General features: G+C 42.0%; 1 protein-coding gene across 4 annotated transcripts in view; it reads right to left on the bottom strand.

The window, feature by feature from the left end:
- Positions 1–443: 443 nt before the first annotated feature.
- LOC147640076 (multicopper oxidase LPR1 homolog 1-like) overlaps positions 444–13,351 on the bottom strand; it is a 121,293-nt gene continuing 108,385 nt past the window's right edge. Inside the window, exons 1-4 of one of the 4 annotated variants that reach the window (XM_086776827.1) lie at positions 5,160–5,459; positions 4,973–5,059; positions 3,935–4,858; positions 444–809 (exon numbers count right to left, since the gene is read on the bottom strand). In XM_086776827.1, the coding sequence (XP_086632953.1) occupies positions 462–809; positions 3,935–4,858; positions 4,973–5,059; positions 5,160–5,396 (1,596 nt within the window). In that variant the 5' untranslated portion in view covers positions 5,397–5,459 and the 3' untranslated portion in view covers positions 444–461. Of the gene's footprint in view, positions 1,014–3,934; positions 4,859–4,972; positions 5,060–5,159; positions 5,460–13,351 lie in introns of those variants that run through there. The other 3 variants (XM_086776812.1, XM_086776819.1, XM_086776805.1) reach the window with 3 other exon arrangements.

Raw genomic sequence — 13,351 nt, forward strand, 5'->3', positions numbered from 1 at the left:
GATTACGGCTTTGACACAAAAGACAGAATCATCTGCAATTTTGTGGAGATCACATGCGAGAGAGAGAATTTTCCGTAGAGAGTCGCAATATGAGCATTTTTTCGTAGAGAGTTGCACAATCAGGGAAAAGAAAATGTAATCAATTCAATAATTGCTCAAGCTTGTTCCATTGTGATAACTATTTTATTAATATACATTTTCTACTCACTTTGGTTTAAATGAAATATCTATTGGTTGTATCTAGATCGATGTTGCCATACAAATCGAAGAAGGTGCATTTGTATGTCATTAACGTTATTTTGTTAAAAGTTGTGAAACATTAATTTTTTTGTGCACTTACATTTCAGGCTCGTTGTTCTTTCAAAGTCTCATACAGTACGTACCCATAAAAGTTGATTGCTCAGACCAAACACTTCAAAAAAGGAGTGATAGTAGTACAGAGGAGATGAAAAAACACTCATTTATTTGGCCATGATATGGTATGTAGTGTCATCGACGTAATGGAGCTTGTAGGGTCTCATCATGCTGTGATCCTCATGTTGGACAATATGACAATGGAGCACATAACCAGGTCCTTCAGTTGGATCGAAGCTAAAAGGTTCACCATCCCTTGTTGCAAAATGTATGAGGATACGAACCATAGAATTTCCCCACAATGAGAAGGTGTCCTTCCAGCCTTGATAATATGAGGCAGGACTCTGCGGATAGCCTCGAAAGCATGTGCCATTCTTTGGGTATGGTATTCTCATGGAACACTCGTTGTTTCTATAAGCCACGCTGTCGATTGCCTGCTCGTTGAGGACTTGGAACTGCACAAGGTGCATATGGAAGTTATGAGCAAACCTCCATAAATTGATCACCTCCCAGATCTCAAAGCTCCCCACGATTGGCTCCATGTCCATAGGATCATCCCATGTCATGTTGCCTATAGTGTACTCATATATTTGTTGATTTGAATTCATGTGAGCAACCATTGTGATTTCTCGTACAAGAGGCTGCATGACCTCCACCACCTCCAAAATATTGGACAACAATAACAACCGATAGTTATTTGCATATGCAATCATATTAATGTAATTATGCCCATTACTATTAACATTAGCCCATTGACAACCATGATGAGCATATGATCATATAAGCCCTCGCTATATTTCGCTCCTGAAGTACTAGCCAACACCATGTGTCATCTATGGAAATTTATTTGCGATATAGGGAAGGTAATATATTAGGGATACATACATATATATATATATATAGGGGAAAGTTATTATGGAAATCACAAAGAGGGAGAAAGTGCAAAGCTTATACCCAGGAGAAAATGCAAGCTTATACCCCTCTAGAGAGAGGCAGTTGGCAAGTGTTGCAAGGGGAGGCCCTGTATTGAGGATATGCGGGCAGGCCACCGTATTGAGGTTGTGCGGTGGCTCAATACGAATACATAGCTACGATGTTTTGATACTACTTGGTGCCCCCATTTTTGGGTATTATTATTAGGGCTCTATGTCTTAATTTTCTTTATGCACTTACAAAATCAAAATGTGTAACTTTGAAAAAGGGAGGATCTTCTTGATTGGTTGGAAAAGAATACTACATAATGATGCATGGAATCACTAAAATTCACGTGCAACCAAAAAATCAAAATCAGAAGAGTGAGTTTCTGAACAGGAGGATGATTTGTAACAATTTAAGCAATAGATTGTGTGTACAAACTTACTAATTGGGCACGCATTCTCAACGGAACTTCTTATATTGTAAGGATGGGCATAGGGTTTTTGCTTTGTCCAATTGCTAGCAAATTAGATGCTAGGCACTCACAATTTCAGAAAAGGGAGTAAATGCTAAAATGCTTGAAAGAGGAGGGACTCGGAGCACAACAAAGCGCACTAGTGGATCTAATGCTTGAAATCGGTAGGCAGTACCCACCGGCTGAATTTCATGATAACTCCGATTTCACCAAGGCTGAATTTTATGGTTTTGGCCTCAATTCGTGTGCAGCAGGAGGGAGTGAGAAGTGTGCAGAAGTTGGCAAGAAAAAACAGAGACGAGCAAATATACTCACGCGTAGGGAGATAGGGCTAGTAGGGGTTGGTGGTAAACCTAACTAGCCCCTATAGCTGGAGTTCATAACTAATGCACGTGTCCACTCAGATTAATAATGTAATGTTTGATAATAAAAACAACGATGAATGTAACTGCTGCTGTAATCACCTCTACATGCATAACTCTGTGTGTGCGACTTTGAGAGAGAACTTAGAGAAGCATACACAACTTGCTCTGAAGCAGAGGACAACCTGCAGCGACATGGCAAAATTGAAGACGCAGACAAAGACCCTGCGCTTGTGAAAGAAAAGAGCCTGGGCAAGGGTGTTGAAGAAGACATAGCCCTTGTGCTCATGACCAACGAGAGCCTCGGCAAGTTTGAAGCAGAAGAAAACCTGCAATACGGAGGCAATACGATGCTGAAGCAGAACAAGAACCTTTGCTCGTGAAGGAAAAGCGCTTGGCCATGCATGTTGCAATCATTTTTGCAACTTGCCTATTGATACTAACAAAATCCCGCTTTCAACTCGCTATCAATTTGGCCTGTATGTTGCCGATGTTTTGCAACACTTTCATTCTTATGCTGGTTCTGTGAGGACTCCCACTCCCAGGGCTCGTGTGAAAATGGAGGAGGAAATTAATGTTGTCCTATATGCTTACCGTGTGTTTGATCCGGGTGGATGGAACCTTTCTTCATGGTGCCTCATTCCTGTAAATTACCCATGCATACTTGTGGATTTCTCATTGGCACCCTGGTTACCTCAGCACTATGATGTGCAGGCATCATAGATGAAACCTGTCCGTTGAGATTCTTCTCTTTCAATCGTGTGGGTTGGCATGGCGAAGCTCCTTCAAGTGAAGACAGGTGTTTCCTTTTCACTCTCTTGAGGGGGAGTAAGGGTACACATCAAGATAGAGAAAAGAAAATCAAAGTTCATGTGCAGATTATCGTTCATGCCGGATTGAAGATGAAGAATAAAGCTATCATGTTGCTGATCATCCACGCAACTCTTGATCCAGGTTGATGCATTGCATACTATATGAATCTATAGCACGTAATTACGTGAAGCACCATAAACCTTGAGAGGAAAATGGTGTGTATCTCTTTCTTACATAAGTACATTCTTCCTTATATGAAAACACAAGCATGAAGGGGGAGTATTGAATATTAATGCACGTGTCCACTCAGATATGAAAAGGCACGGGCACTATATATCATAATGTAATGTTAACAATGAGTTCAGCGAATGTAACTACTGTAATAGCCTCTGAATGTACAACTACTGTAATAGCCTCTATTACAGCCTTTGCATGCATAACTCTGTGTGTGTGATTCTAAAAGAGGGAGAGAGAGTTATTAACGTCGATAGAATGCAACACGAGGGTATATACGATCAATGGTGGGACTTGAACTCGTGTGTGTGATTCTAAGAGAGGGAGAGAGAGTTATTAACGTCGATATAATGCAACACGAGGGTATATACGATCAATGGTGGGACTTGAACTCGGGTGGATCATGGTCTTTATAAGGGCTCTCTTATTAACCAATCTGTCCCACTTGTGGTGGCAAAAAAAAAAGTGCGAGGGTCTTCTTTTATTACACACCCTACGGAAAAGAGAGGTATTAACGTGGTAGAATGCAACACGAGAGTGTATACGACCAACGATGAGACTTGAACTCAGGTGGATCATGGCCTTTATAAAAAGACCTTGCACTAGCCAAACAGCCAATCTGCCTAAGAGAGAACCTATATAGGCATGCACAAACTACAACACGGAGTTGGAGGAAGGGCCATCACCACACGTCCATATGAACAACTCCATGGGGTTGTGTGTTCGACGCAAACCATGGCTAAAGGACAGACAACAATTTTCGACAGAGGAATCGGGATACCTTGTTTTTGACGCTGGTCTGTCCTATGTAAGATGTAAGCTTCTCGAGGTAGTCGGGATGCTCGATCAAGCCTTCTTGGAGGCCATCCTCGTCAACGACGTCGAACTTCATGATCACTTGCGTTTGGGGCCTCGTGTATGAACGGTACCAAGAGTCGGGTTCAATGGGTGCGTTGTGCAGCAACACTTCCGTCTGGTCGTCGAGCCCGGAGAAATCGATGATGAAGTCGGATCTCTCGCCTGGACTGGAGATGAAATGGTCGTCGACGGGTATGGGCTCAGAAAGGAACCCTCCGTCGGTGCCGATTTGGAGGAAGGGGACAGTGCTTTCGCTAAGGTAGAGGGCGGTGAAGCGGGCGTTGCACGCGTTTAGGATTCGGAATCGGTAAGGCTTGGCGAACACGCGCACGAAGGGCCACACCTTACCGTTGACGAGCCACACATCAAACCATTCAGGGCACCAGTTGAGGGGGGCGATGATGCCGGGACCCGGCAGGTTGATGGAGCCGTTATGGTGGAAGCGCCAGTCCTTGAAGACGAGAGGGGCTCCATCCGGCAGCCCTAGCATGCGCTCTTCCTCCTCCGTAGGCCGAAGAATGTACATGCCCGACAAGCCGGCCAGCACGTTCAGCCGCGTGATGCCCATCGTGTGGTCGTGATACCACAGAGCCATCGGCGACTGCGTGTTCGGGTAGACGTAGTCTTGGGTCACGAACGCCGGGCCGGTCTCGTTCTTTGCCGTGATCCATGCGTCCGGATTGCCGTCGTAGATGCTGGGAACCTCCGCTCCGTGAAGGTGCACCACAACTGGCACCCCACCCCTGCTTGGATTCGCCCACTTCACTGACACAGTCTGCGGCAAGAAATGGACTTCGTCTGGAATGTGGTTCTCCCACCGCACATGCGCCGGCACGCATCGCCGTGCCTGCAAGACAACAACATAGGAACGCATGATCAAAACTATCCAGAGGCCATAAATCAAAGTAACGTTGAGCTTGCGGAAATTAGCTTGCTAAAGAGGGTGAAATATCTTCCAAACCATTAGAGTTGGCCCTGGGAATACAGCTGTCTCCTGGCTCGTTCCAAACGCGTACAGCGTGGTGTTGGGCAGATCACGGTGCAGTTCCTGCGCCAATGTGATAATCAACAATATACTCGTGGGATGAGTAATGAACCATCACTTGCTTGCATTTGCATGGTAACGATTTACAAGTAAAGGAATTTACCTGAGTTATTTTGTATGCACCGAGCATCACGCGCTGTCCGCGGGAGACATCGATAACGGGCGGGAAGGTGAGGGGCTCGATGAACTTTTCCAGGGAAGGGCTGGGAACTGAGCACACATCAGTAGGAGCCGGAGCTGGCGCAGCGGCCGGAGCTGAAGAGCGGCGGCCAGTAGCTATGGCTGTATACACAGTAAACAATGCAACGAGAAGGTTGAAGTCACCATCCCTCATCCTCATCGTGGTCCGGTTATTCCAACACAATACCTGTTATAAGCTTTCTCGCCACATCTCAGGCAATTTGCTGAAACCACGAGGAAGGCGCATGCATTTATCATCCTGCAGGCTCCTGGACCCGAGTGCCAGAAAATCTCACGGGAAGTCGCATGGTGACGCCTACCCTAATGTTATTGAACCCATCAACCCCTACCCCGTGAGCTCCAGCTATAGGTTTACCACGTACCACTAGCCCTGTCTCCCTACACGTGAATATTTTGGCTCGTCTCTGTTTTTTTCTAGCCAACTTCTGCAAACTTCTCACTTCATGCTTCCTCCAATTAGTGTCATGACCGCTCCTCCAATTAGTGTTAGGGACGGTCAATTAGTGTCATGACCCGTCCTGACTAGAAAGAGTATTCTTGCATACATAAAAACAAAAGGTTGGTCCTTGACTAGAAAGAGTATTCTTGTATGCATAAAAACAAAAGGTTGGTCCTCGAGGGTGAGTACAGATAAAGCTTTATATTTGAAGTCCATTGGGTATCATGGTCCTCAACTTGTCAACCTATATACAAACACACCATGTTTGCTATATATATCCATGTAGAAGCTCCTAAAGCACTTTAGTTACATTTCTTTGAATAAAGCACCAAACTTGGTATAATATACATCAAGCATTCCAACCCAATATAGTGTTCACAATCTTAACACACCTGAACAAAGCATTAAAAAAATCTTCGGGCAACCAGATTATCTTTCCTTGGAAGCCTGAACTCCTCGCCTCCATCTGGCAAAATATATTTAAGATAAAAATATTAGATTTTGTAAGGTATAATTTTAGAAGAAAAAAGATAAAACCTTACAAAACTCATTTGGTGGATCAATATTTGAGATGAATCCTATTGGATCAATATTTGAGATGAATGCTGTTTGAACAGGCTTGTAGATAGTAAATCGAAAAACTCGATAATGTCCAGTGCCTATGCAGCATTGAATATAGCATAGAAGAAAGATAGATAGCAAAACAAAGTGTAATAGACAATGCAATAGATAGACAATAGAGAGAAATTAATATTCTAAGATAGGTACAATTTGATGGTGTTGTCCACTTGTGCACTCTCAAGTAGAGCTTAAATGGCGATCTAGATACACTCTGGATGAAGGATGTACTAAGTGTAGAGGGTGTGAATACTCACAAGCATTGGATGCCTTAGCTTATGATAACTATGTCCAAATATAGTGATGCAGGTAGTGTGGTAGGCACGTATACAACACAGGTGGTTATGCAACATACATGGTCACTATGTCCATATATATATAGTGATGCAGGTGGTGTGGTAGGTGCACACAACTATGTTCATATATATATATATATATATGTAAATGTATAGTGATACAAGTGGTGTGGTAAGCGTGTATACAACACAGGTGGTTACGCAGCATACACGGTCACTACCCTCAAAATCGGCTAATTGACTATTGCCCACTTATTATGAATGTAGCTTATGCTCAAACCCCTAACCATCAATGGTCATAATAACAACCCCATCAGTGTATAAGCTAAGGTTCCCACCAAAGACATATGCACCCATGGTTTCTCCTCATAATGGGGGCCTTTACAAATGTGCACCAACATGCTTGCTAAGAGGTAGGCATTGAGTCTATACGAGCACACCCCCTCAATGTCTGCCAAAGACAGATTATGTTCTTGGCCCAACTCTAAGTCAATGAAGATACCAAGTGAGTTGATCCTTCCCAGGAGACTTGGTGAAGATGATGTTGACATAGTTGTAGTTTGTAGAATAGACTCCATCTCCACTATCTCATCCACAATTAGCTCTTACACATAATGATACTTAATCTTAATGTGCTTCATTCGAGTATGAAACACGGGGTTCTTAACAATAGCCATGAAACTTTTGTTATCGCATTGCAAGTCTGTAGCCCCACTAATCTGAGCTCCCATGTCCACTAAAATTCTTATTTAGCCATACTACTTCACAAGCAGTAAAACAAGTTATCTTATATGGAGTGTCATGAACCTATAGCATACATGTAAATGGGCCCATGGGTAAAACACTATAAATAAGGCCTTGGGCACATGGATAGGACCTTTTGTTATTTTACGAATCTTGGACATTCCATTGTACCTTTGGCTCCTACTATAGAGATGGCCATCTATGGTCAAGCCATCCTCTTGGTGAGAGGTTAATTACACACTTAGGCCATTGTGTATCTCTCTCTTTGCTACATACACATATGGATTCTCTCTCTTGTTCATCTTTGGCTATGATGCTTGGAAATGCTAATTTCATATATAATGGATGCTAGAATTCATCTTTCATATGTTTGATTTCATCCTTAACTCTAGATTTATTCCATTTGGTATCAGAGCCTTGATTTTGATCCACTTTCAAGGTTCTTGGTGTATGAGATTGGTATTTCTTGATTTTCTTGGAAATTTTCTTGAATTTCTTGGTCCTTCCTTGGTTAATTCTTCCTAATCATGCTCTAAATCTGTTTATCTTGAGGAATTAGGAGAGATTTGGGTGCTAGAGGCTCCATTTTGATTAATTTTGGCCAAAAATTGGGTTATGGGACTAAATTTTGGGATACCTACACCAAAATTTGAACTACAGGACCAAAATTAGGAGAAAATTAACTAATCTTGATTAACTTTTTCTTAGTCCTCATATTTTTCACTAATTACCTTATTTCTTGGAGCTTCCATGGCCATTAATCTCCATACATACCCCGTTTGAGCTGAAACCTTATGGTTTTTGCTGTGCAACTCATGAGGAAGAGGTAGAGTATCAATTTTGAGGGGATTTTTTAAAATTTTCTAGTCCCTCTTCTTTCCCTCACTCAAACCCTAGAACCAGAGCGTGGTCATTTACCCTCCATAACACCATTTGCTCAACATTAGAAGCTTCAATGCCATGTATTTGAGCCATCCTTGAGCAATTTGTGGGTATTTTCATGAAGGGCCTCACAGCTCAATGTTGATAGCTACCAAGTGAAAGAAGCATGGCTAGAGTCCTTCTAAGTTTGGCACAAAGGGTTGAGAAGAAGTGGAGACCATTTGCAAGAGTTCTTGGTGTTTTTTGTAACTATGGTGAACTTCCAAAAATCAGAGAATAAAGTCTTCAAAAATAGAGGCATTAAAGCAATTTCCTTCATCAAGATCAATCAATGGTGGTTCTAAACACTCTTTCGTAAGTGGCTATTCAACATTTTTCACATGAATCAAAGCTTCCATTGTAATCAAGGACAAGTTTGGGGATTCCATGTGTAGAAAGCCCTAAATTACAGAAATTAGGGTTTCCTACATGCTTAATTAGCTCATTGTTGGTATTGTTTACATGCCAAAAATGGGAGTACATAGCAAATTATTTGCTATCACTTGCCATTGAGCCACATGTGGGATGCCTTTTTGAAGAGTTTGATTATCAAGGCAAGCATTCATGCCCTTATGATGAATCTATGGCTTACCATACTCCATTGGGATGCCATTGATCATTAGAGAAGGGAATCTTCATCAAATGCATGGTATTATGCATGCACATGAATGCAATGGATGTGATTCTATGCATTGGAAGCATTTTGGAACCCATGAATGAGCTATTGGCACCAATTTTGCATTGATATGACACATATTCTCATATCTTTGAGCATTGCTAAGGATATTGGATGCCATTGAACCACTTATAGCCATCTTAATGCTATGAGGAGTCACATGGAGTGTGGGCATGCATATGAGATTGTGGATTGAGCTATTGATCTTGCTTACCCTCACATGCTATTGTTGTGGTGATTGGAATTGAGTGGTTTTGTTGGATGGAGGGAAGATTCTTGGGATTTGATTGAAAAGCATGAGTCCATGCTCTTTGGTTGTAATGAATGAGTTGTAATGAATGAGTCCATGCTCTTTGGTTGTAATGAATGAGTTGTAAAAGGGCATGAGTCATGCCATGTGGTTGTAAGTAATCTTCCTTGCTTTTACATTCAAGCAAAGCACACTACCACATCACAATTGTTCTCATAACTTTCCATTCCTAGCATCTAGTATGTTGTGAGGTACCTCGGGCATTGGAGAAGAGGCCTGAGTGGCTTGAATCCACCGTGCCATGAGTGCCTTGGGAAAGCGGTAAGGTGGAGGATTAGGTACTTGGAGGTAAAGACATGGCCTCAACTTGTGCCTAGAATCAAACTAGATACGAGGGTGGAAAGAGCTTGGCTAGGAGATTAACAAGCTTCGACGTGCTTCATTGAAGACATTGGTACTACATGTATTGCAGTGATCCACTTGGGTTATGCATGGATTTTATGCCTATTGGATGAGGCAAACATTGGGGCAATGTGTTATGCAGTTTATGCAAGATGCCAATGAGTATTGATGTTGAGCTTTCATGCTTAGGAGATTGAGATTTGGCTCCTAATACAAAGGAGATTATGCCAAATTTTTTCCAAAATCCTATGCATGGTTGGAGTTATGGGCATTGGTGAGCACATTCTATGAGCTTTTGGATGCCAATGGAGTATTGGATGCTTGAACAAGTGAATTGGGACAAGCGGGAAGTCATTGGTCACTAAGAATGACACTTGGGCAAGATTCTACAGAAATGTCAGAACCCTAATTCAATCAAAATCCTTTAGGACTAAATTAAAGGTGATTACACAAGCCCTTAGTACTTCCTTAGATCTACCCAATAAGCCCTTAACCTTTGAAGTCCGATATTCCTTTAGGGTAAAAATTAGGGTTTTACCAGGATTGATAAACCCTAATTCAGTCATACAGTGTTTATGGTCTCATAGATATAGTTATATAGGCTTGTAGAACTCATCAAGGGCTTCGATTTGAACAAGAAAGTTTTGAATTCTGATATTTCTAGCTCAAGATATAGCCAAAATACTATTTTAGTCCATATCCATGAGAAAACGGAGAGTAGTAGCACACTTCAATTCTTTTGGGTCTTTGCATAGGGGTCTAGAGTATCTCATTAGCTCTCTATCAAGCTATATATCTCTTTAATCCGAAAACCCTACCCCAATCTATCATCATTTTTTAAAAAAACAGGGATTTTATGGCACCGAAACCCAAGGGACGACCGAGGCACAATGCATTGGCCTCCGAGGAAGTAGAAGGGGAGGAAGCAATGGAGCATGGCATTTTGGATGTGCCGGAGAAAACTTTTGGGCAAGCTTTAAGAGAAGTGGAGGAAGAAATGAATGTTGGGAGTGTCCCCAAGTATACCCCGCAATCCTCACATTCCGTCTCCAATGACGCCCTCCTACAAATGCTAATGGAAATCAATGCAAAGATGGATTCTATGGCTACAAAGGTGGAGGTAAATGATAAACTTAACACTATGGCTACAAGGATGGAAGCTTTGAAAGAGAATGTCATTCGACCAATGAGTCAACATCCATATGATAGTGGTCGCGGTGGTCAACATGAAGACAAGCAACATTTTTAGACAGCTTTTGAAGGCCAAAGGGAAGGCAAACAACCAATGATGCAAGAGGCTTCTCCTAAGTTGACACATGAGCATTCAATCAAGAATGTTTCTTTTGGGTTTATGGCGGATGCTCAAAGACCTTCTATGATGAGGGAGACAAAGCCTACTTCGTTTCAAGCGGGTTCTTCTCTCAAATGAATGAAAGACAACATGCACCTACATTCAAACATGTGGAGTCCAATGTTGGGGATCCTAGATGAGTATCTTTGTAGACAGCCCAAAGCAAATCAATACTCCATGATTGAAGAAGAGGTGTGTGATGTGGATGATGTGGATGTACATAATTGGGAACATATGTTGTTCATCGAGAAGCAAAGAGAAGCTCATGATAGGTGGATGGAAATGACACACTTTCTCAAGAGGGAGTACAAGGATTTTGCACAATTCTTTGGGTGATATGTGCAAATGCAAAAGTACAAGCCTTCATACCATCATGAGAATGCATCATCTACTGCATCTAAGGATGTGAAAGACAAGATCTCTCTCTCCAAGTTCAAGGGTGATGGATCAGCCCCAAATGAGTTGGAGGAGTGGATGAACAAGTTGGATACATACTTTCAGCTCTACCCAAAGAGTGAAAGGGATAAAGTGCAGTTTGCATCCTTACATTTGGAAGATTATGCACATCAATGGTGGAGACATATGATTAAGGAAGGTACTATGCCGCACACTTGGGAAGAATTGAAGCGGGAAATGAATATGTCATTTGTTTCGTCTTTGCTTATTAATCGATACCATGAGCAATGGTATGAACTCACACAAAAGGTATACTGCTTAGAGAGTACATCAAGAAGTTTATGAAGCTCTCTAGAATGGAGAGAATCTAAAATTCTGAGATAGGTACAATGTGATGGTGCTATCCACTTGTGCTCTCTCAAGTAGAGCTTAGATAGAAATCTAAATAGACTCTGGATGGAGGATGTATTAGGGTGTGAATACTCAAAAGCGTTGGATGCCTTAGCTTATGATAACTATATGTCCATATATAGTGTTGTAGTGGTGTGGTAGACACATATACAATGCGGGAGAATACGCGACATAGACACGATCGCACTATCCTTAAAACATGGCCAACTAATCTCACACCGCCCACTTATAATGAATCCATACTATCGGCCGAGAGCTCTTGCCCTTGAACCCCCGCCATGGGGCCCCCATGCACCCCAACTAATACTCAAACCCTTGACCATATCCTAACCATCAATGGTCACAAAATGGTCCCATCGGTGTCTAAGCTAGGGTTCCCACCAAAGACACATATACCAATGGGTTCTCCTCATAATGCGAGCCTTTACAAACATGCACCAAACATAGATGTGAGATACAAGCTTGGAATGGTAGGAGGCCCTATATGGTTCATTTACACGTTTTTGGTTGTCTTGCTTACGCTCTTATGCTTGAGCAACAATGTAATAAGCTAGATGATAAGGTAATAAAATGTATTTTTGTGGGATACAGCTTAGAAACCAAAGGGTATACACTCTTTTATCTGGCCACAAAGTAGATTTTGGTGAGTAGAGATGTCTTTGTGAAGAACTCAGTTTAACCCATGATTTTATGATAAAAACAGTAAAATGTATGCTCATAAGACATCTTTGTACAATGCCGAGCAGCCATGTGTGGAGTAAATGAATGCTCAAAAAGGTGTTGTAAACCAGCCCATACTAGCCAAACATCAGCTCAAATTTCATCCCACAAATTAGCTTATTGATGAGGCAATTGTGGATGATGCAGTGGATGAGGAAAGGGTAGTGGGGCTGCTCTGGGAGTTATGATGTGAACAAGGGGTGAGCTAGCACTAAAAGTATAGAGATGTGCCAGGCTCTTTGGACTATGAGAGGGAGCCCAGACTAATCCTCAAAGGGAAGTAAGTTCAAAGCTTTGTGAAAAGCTTCAAGCTTCTCTCATGAGACAGAGCCTCCATGAATCTGCCATATGGTCCGATGTTGGCACATAAGCCAAGTTGATTTCCCCTCTGCGAAGCATCTCTCCTTGACATAATGATAATGCACTTCAATGTGCTTTGTGGGAGCATGAAAAATTGGATTCCTCTCACAACTATCATAGTGCTCTAACTATTAGTATAGATGGTAATGGCTAAGGACTCGCAATATCCAAATCATCAAGGCGTGTGAGCTAAACACACTCAAGTGTAGCTGTAAACATTTTCCTATACTCAGCTTCAGAGTTTGAAGTGGCCACAATAGGTTTCTTCTTAGTAAGCCTCCATAATATACATGAATCACCAAGGTGAAAGAAAAAACCACTCGTGGTGGACACTCATGTATTATAACATCTAGCCCAGCCCGAAGTCACAAACCAGGTTCCACAACATCTCCAAGATTGAACCTCTTCAACAATGCCTATATGTATTGTGTCTACAGCATAACAATGCCATCATTATGTTACCGAAACTCAAAGCCCAAATAATAGTGTAACAGGCCAAAATCTGACATT

The sequence above is a fragment of the Cibotium barometz genome, chromosome 3 (assembly GCF_041138505.1).
Source record: "Cibotium barometz isolate CiBa-2024 chromosome 3, ASM4113850v1, whole genome shotgun sequence".
In the NCBI taxonomy this organism is placed as follows: domain Eukaryota; kingdom Viridiplantae; phylum Streptophyta; class Polypodiopsida; order Cyatheales; family Cibotiaceae; genus Cibotium; species Cibotium barometz.